The following is a 6,981-nucleotide window of genomic DNA, read 5'->3' as shown; positions in this document are numbered from 1 at the left end:
TGTAAAAAAATAATTGCTCTTTACTTGCCTATTTGTGTCAGGTTGCAGTCTCGTTGCACAGCATAGTCCAGCATGGTAGATTCCATTAAAAATGCATAATTGCCTTGAAGCACTTTATTAATTCCTTCTTCATACGATTTGACGAAGACTGTGTTCTTTTTGCTCTCCATAAACCTCCACATTTTCTGGTAGATGCCAATTTTCGAGTCCTAAATACCAATTATAGTAAACAATCAGTAAAAGACGCCTGTTCAGGTTTGTGGGTTTTTCGGTCAATGGACCATGGGCCATGAAAAAACAGTGTTTCATTTTTTGCCGAAAAACGGTCACTAATTAACCACAAGAATAGTAAACAATCTTAACACTAAAAGATCAACTTGTGCCATACCCGAAAAAATGTCATTGTACTTCCTCCTTCTAATGTGCCATAGGCGATTTCAGTTTGTTCAGCCAAGTCCTGAGCGCTTTCAATTGGGGTAATCATGCGTTCCACTGTTAAAAATGCAGCTAGATTTGCCGTATAAGAAGAGATGATAATCAAAGTAAAAAACCACCAGATTCCCCCGACGATTCTTGTTGAAGTTGCCTAGAATTTCATACAAGATAGTTATAATCCACACCATTTCTAGTGCGAATATTAAAAAGCTTCAAGCACAACTTGGCTGTCTTCAATCCAATTGACGAGTAATCTAGAGGTAATCCAACCATGTACAGCCAAAAATTCCCATCTTATGTTAGTTTGTGATCTTTGGATGATTTAGTCGACACCTCAAACCAATTTCGTTTAAAGATCCAAAGGTGGTTCTTGCAGGTGTTGCCGCACTGCATTATTTTTGCACTTAAACTCTCTCAAAAGCTCAAAAGCTTTTGAAGTGAGCGTAACAGAAAAGTTAAAAAACCAGCCTGATTACTTTATTGGAACCATCATCTCCAGTTTTCCAGAGTTATTTAATTATTTGTCTACATTTCAGTTGATTGCCGAAATAACCTGATAGTCAACAATGAGCATTTGCCAATTTGTTGAATATTTTTCAGTTTAATGCTTTCTGGTGGAAATTTTGTCAACCTTTGCTGCTTCCTGCTTATCTTTCCAGTTCCATTTCTGTTCCCAATTTGCTAAACTCTCTTAGTGCAGACCTCCTTCTGCCTTCTTCCCGATCCTTTCTAGTTTTTTTTATCTTAGAAAGATGCGAAGTGCATCTATTGTATTTATGACAAGTTTCGTCTTAGTTAAGGAGGATTATTTGATTAGCGCCAGCTAAAACTGTTCCATTTTCCATAGGTTCCATTATTTGTAAGTAACAGATCTGATCGGATTGATTTTCTAAACTAACACTCCGGTTGAATCTTGCTGTCTGAGGTCCAAGTTCTGATTCTTCTGACCTAAACCGATTAGGGCAACAAAAAGCAGAAAGAGCTCGACTGAATTGCACGTTTTATTTAAGCCCTTGCGGTTCAACTTTTGCTTCAAAAAATGCTCCATTCAAAGTGCAACTGTGGTTTTGGCAAATTAGTGTAGTTTTTGCTCCAGTACTCAGAATCTTTGTCCAAACAACTTAAACATCGGTCTAGCTGCATACTTCTAGCATTGGCTACTGAGTACCTTGGGGTTCAAGTCTGATCCCTGCTGCATCAGACTTCCAATGGCAAACCAGAAACTATTTCCAAGAGTAAACTCGTTCTCCAGCATCTCCAGTGTGGTTACTTCTGAGTGCAAATGTCCGCAGGGCCCTTGATCCAGAAATAACTCCATTTCTCCATTTCTGAGATCTGCGTCATTCTCTACATTAAGAATAGATCATATTTTTATTGCCGATTGTTATGTGGAAATTCCAACCTGTTTCGCAGTTATCGCTCCCGATTCCAGACGATACGTCGCTCTCATTCATCAAATTATGCGCGCATATCTCTTCATCGTATTTTCGTAGAATACATTCATAGCATAGTTCCATTTCTCTCCATTCTTTTGGCGAAAATCTGGCCACTATCCAAATTGTAATGGAAACTATTATATAGGCGCCTGCCATATAGACCCAAATATCGAACGCGAACGGAGTCAGAAAGGAAAAGAAACGTGCATGCATTCTTTGGTATTCCTTAAACAAACCAGTAGTTTACTGCTAGATTTTGGCAAAACTTTGCTGAGATGAAGCAGGTGATCCAAATTAGTAGCGGATAATTTTCTATTGAAGTAGAGTCAGAAAGAGTAGTTTGTGTCCATTGCAGAACCTTGTGTTTTGCACGTTTCTGAACGAAAATCCAAGAAAGTCTGATTAGTTGCTGAAAATGTATACATGCCTGTGAAGAGGAACAGAGTGTTTATGATGGTGCGTAGGACTGGAATCAATGAAGTTTTCTTTATGAAAAATTCAATTTCAGAAGCAGTTGATGCTGAATCGAGAACTTTTAATAAACCCTCAAGTTAACTTGATAGATACACATACGGGCGACATGATTAAAATCACGATTTGTTTACATTTTGCAGGATATTTGCAGGTTCCCAATACAACAGAAAAACCTGAGCATTTCTTGATATGGACTTTGCCAAAACCCATTGCAAATTGCAGACATTATATGTATCAAGTGGGTTTTTCGGGTTTTTTTACATTATATGTATGTTTGAAAAGAATAGTTGGCCTTATTACCTCTAGATTTCCCCATAATCTTTATAGAAAATTCCGTTTGCTATTGCAAAGGCTGCATTAAGACACTTTCAAAATCACTTTTGACTGTTAAAGAAATGTGAACAAAACTCGTCGTTTTTTTTCACACATGCAGCAACTATCCAACACCGTGACGCTTCATGCAATAGCAATTAAGCCAAACCTTTGGATTCAATCCGGAGCCCTGCCTTAAAAACGTTCCGGTGATAAACCAGAAGCTATTCGAAACCGAAAATTGGTTTTCTACAATGTCGGAATCCTGATGACACGGATGGGGGTTGTTCCATTCGTAGGGCGAAAAACGTGCCATCACGAAAAGGGTAAATGAAACTGAGACATAAGCAGCTAAAACGTAAATCCAAATTTCGACGGCTAAAGGGTTCATGAAGCTGAACAGTCTTGTCGGTTGACTGGTTGGAATCTAGAAGAAATTTTCATTAAATTGTATGAATGCCACATATGGAAAGTATGAACTAGCGAAATTAACCCGAAGGATCCTTAATATAATGCTCCCCTAAAAAATAACAGCATGAAACAGAAAATCTTATAATGTAATAAGCAATGTGGTGGCAGGAATATATAACTCGATCTAGTTTTGTTATACGCTTTTATGACTTTCCGTTGTAATGGATTCTTTGGGAAAAGTTGGTTTTTCACGACAATTCCATCGAAAGCGCTGTTTTGCAGGAAAGTTAATTCGGAAAATTCACTTCTTGCGTTACAACGCGACTTTGATTAAATTATGGAAGACGATGTTCATCTTGGTTACTTAATCAACTTATTCCTAATTCTAGTTTCTGTTACTACTGCATTCTGACTGTCTGAGAAACTGACTAGCGGCAAAGGCTATTATTTTCTATTCAAATTTAAAAAGTTTTCAAATTAAATTTTTAATGTTTGAAAAATCTGTTTGTATGTACAATTATTCTTCCAAATTTTAGCTCTAGATTTCTGGTAATTTTTCTAAGCGCTTTGCAATTTAAACTGCTCAACAGAAAAACGTTACGCGGTCAAATTTGCCCTAGTTTCGGAGCTGGATAAATTCTGATTTCTTCAAGCGATTAAAGCGTTCTTTTGTGAWTTTTTTTTCGGTTAGGGAGTGTTTTTGCAACAACATCACTTACATTACTTTCAAACAATCCGTTCATTCATACAGTCTTGTATATCGAATTTTAGMCTTAAGTTGACCATATTCATTCATCATGAGCCGGAAATTGGACAATCGGTCCATAACAAAAATTTMTTTTCAACACATTTACAAGAAAAAAACATTGCCATTTTGAAACCATCTCGAAGCAACAGTTAAATCTCATTTGCTCGTTTAGTGTCCGAATTCAATGCTCTAATATAGAATTGCTACAGATGCTTCGGCTGGCTCACCATTAGTGTGGCACTTTTTCAATGATTTTAGAAGTTGTAGTTCAAAAAAATAGCGCAATCTTAAAGAAAATCCACTTAAGAACTCAAATGAAACGACAGAAAACTTTTAGGTCCTTATGGAAACATAAGTGGAGAAAAAAGTTATTTTTTTTGCTGGGATTTATTTCCATTTAGTTCGCTTTGATAATGTCCATTACCTACAGGTTATAATTAATCCAGTTTAATTTTCAATTAAATTATTTCCCCGATAATTAATGACCGCAATCAGTCATGCTTCTGTTGTATTCTATGATAAAGTTTTCAGTATTCTGATGAAATTCGCATTACAAACAAATTATTATCCATTATCAACTTTATTTCAGAATGTTAACTAATCTGCGTAATTTAGGGCACATTGTTTGGCTGACAAAGTAGGGGACATGTTGAATATAATCAAAGTATTGTATTCAGTAATATTTATTAATGGTATTCAATGCAAAACGAGTTCTTCAGATATAACGGGTTTAACTGCATTTGCTAGTTTCATTTTTTATAAACTTTGCTTCACCAGGATCATCCTAGACAGCGGTAATAAAATATAAAGGAAAAAACTTGGAACAAATTCCAACTAATTATTATTTCTCCACAAGCATTACGATTTAAGTAAACTTTCCTCATCGCTATATTGCTGATACTAAATTTTCCTGTTGGGAGTTTTATGGATCGCATGATTCAAGTGGGCGTCAGCTCCAGGTATGGTAAKATGTGAAAATTGAAGAAATTGTTTTGCACTTTACTGCATGGTGTTGTTCTTGTCACTTGCGATGCCTTCGCCGGAATTTTTCACTAACAGAATTTGCATTACTGAAAGGCATAAAAACGATTTAAAAACCTTGATGACTCTTCTATTGTGCTTACAATTCAGCTTCCAAAACTTTCAACTTTCCTTAAATGACCTACATAGAAGAAACCAAGTCTTTTACGACAAATTAGTCAAATGCCAGAAACTTTGCACGGTTTGGCTGTGCACTGAAACGAAATTTAATTTTGAATCTCTTTTATCCATTTATGCTCACACTAATCCTCGACAAAGTTCAAAAGGCAATGTCGGATCTAATGCAGAGGAATTTTCGTATAAATCAACGTTTTTGCTCTCGGTTTCAATCTCATTTGAAGCGGGAACTTCAACTTAACGTAGAATACGGGCCTCATTTCCAATAAATATTGGCTCGGGCGTTTTTGCTAGCAAGATATAAACTTTAATTTAAGCTAGCAGAACAAGCGAACTTGGAACAGGTAGTGGAAAGTCAAAGTTACTTTTTTTTCCAAACACTTTACATAAACGTCCCGAAAAGTTGATAGGGCTGGTAAGAATTGCATTTATTCAAGTATGTAACGGTGGAACTCTCACAAGTACCGACTGTAAATTTTTAAACATACTTTTATTGATACATTTATTTTAATCTATAAAAACTACTGGCACTCCAATTATATTTTCATCAACATCATTTCAACAGAAGTTATGACTGCCGACGAACAAAATCCAGCATTCAAATGGATTTTATGTTTTTTTATCCTCCCTCATTGGAATATCCTTCGTTACAATTTTCGTATTGTGTATATCAAAAACAACACTTAATTAAAACGAGCGAGAGCTGAAAGCAAAAAGCTACACAGCAAATAAATGATTTATTCGCAGAGGAATATTGTTCTACAAAATCTCCATTTTTCTCACAGTTTTCCTTATTTTTATGCCTGTTAATACGGTACAAACAACGCAACTTGTAAATTCAATTTGCCATCATAAAACAGTCGGCAAAATAACGTTTAAAAAAACATGCTCAAGTCTCGGGAGATGCTTTTGTCACGATGATTTCAAGATCTTTAAATAATCCCATGGGCACTTAAAATTATTATAAATCAGGTAGGAAGTTACTGGGCGACCCCAAAATGTTAAATCTGGTATTTCAATTAGCAGATTGCCATAACGTCGTAGAGCTCCGTACATAATTCATCTGCAAAACTGCGAAAATTAATCCGAAACAAGAGGGAATGTTTAATTTCGACCTTAAAACATTATAAATTCAGCAATACTGGAACGTTAACGCTTTTGAGCGGTCTCATAACCCTTCGTCATTATTATTTGGCGTGGTTTTATAATTCAAGTGGCCCTCGAGAGACGAAACAATTTTAAAACTAACGCCGTTTTGCGGAAATTTATCGCTACCTGTTTAGCAAATTGTCCGGATCTGTTTGTTTATCGTTGGTGATGAATTTTTCACATCGTGGTTCGTGTCTAAAACATCTATGGAGATTTGTTTCGACAATTTATAGATTTTCGCAGTTGTCAAATTCTCGAACTCCTAATGAGAATTTCACTAGGGAGCAACAATGTCGCAGAAAGTTGAAGCTGTAAACAGAGAAATTTTGATAAAAATCGCCTAATAATAAACAGTCTACTAGTGAACGATTCCAGACGACAAAAGCGCGCTCTTCTGAAAAATGTCGCGACTACTAAGAGCAAATTCGAACTTGAAAGTTTAACACAACAGATAAGACAGTTGATTCTGCAAATTGAGAAACTTTCATTTAAATTGCACCTAATCCTGAATTTTTTTCGGCTCTATGAGCTCGAGTCTAAGAACCAACGTTTCCAGCCAAAAGTGCGCTCATTTGAAAATTGCATAACGACGAATAAAGAGAAACTGAGAACTTAGAAGTTTCGGCAAATATCGCCGAAGGTTGAAGCTGAAATTCTAAAAACGTTTATGAAAATCGTAAAAAAATTTGATTTTTTCTGCTGTCCAAACTTGCGTGTAATCCACTTGCAACTTGCAACAAATTGCAACAAAATGCAAACTTGCGCACAACAAATAGAACAGTTGATTCTGCGAATTGAGAAACTTATGTAGAAATCGCACTTAATTTTGATTTTTTCTGCTCTATGAACTCGAGCCAA

General features: G+C 36.0%; 1 protein-coding gene across 1 annotated transcript in view; it reads right to left on the bottom strand.

The window, feature by feature from the left end:
- LOC109538822 (glutamate receptor ionotropic, kainate 2) overlaps positions 1-6,981 on the bottom strand; it is a gene marked incomplete in the record, with an annotated part of 113,113 nt that overhangs the window by 7,074 nt on the left and 99,058 nt on the right. The window contains 3 exon segments of the mRNA XM_048669735.1: positions 29-209; positions 389-586; positions 2,827-3,084. Coding sequence (XP_048525692.1) covers positions 29-209; positions 389-586; positions 2,827-3,084 — 637 coding nt within the window.

The sequence above is a fragment of the Dendroctonus ponderosae genome, unplaced genomic scaffold (assembly GCF_020466585.1).
Source record: "Dendroctonus ponderosae isolate FM_Combo_2020 unplaced genomic scaffold, Dpon_F_20191213v2 Dpon_F_20191213_9, whole genome shotgun sequence".
Classification (NCBI taxonomy): domain Eukaryota; kingdom Metazoa; phylum Arthropoda; class Insecta; order Coleoptera; family Curculionidae; genus Dendroctonus; species Dendroctonus ponderosae.
The sequence above is the reverse complement of the archived record's forward strand: the minus strand, read 5'-3'. Positions and strand labels throughout refer to the sequence as shown.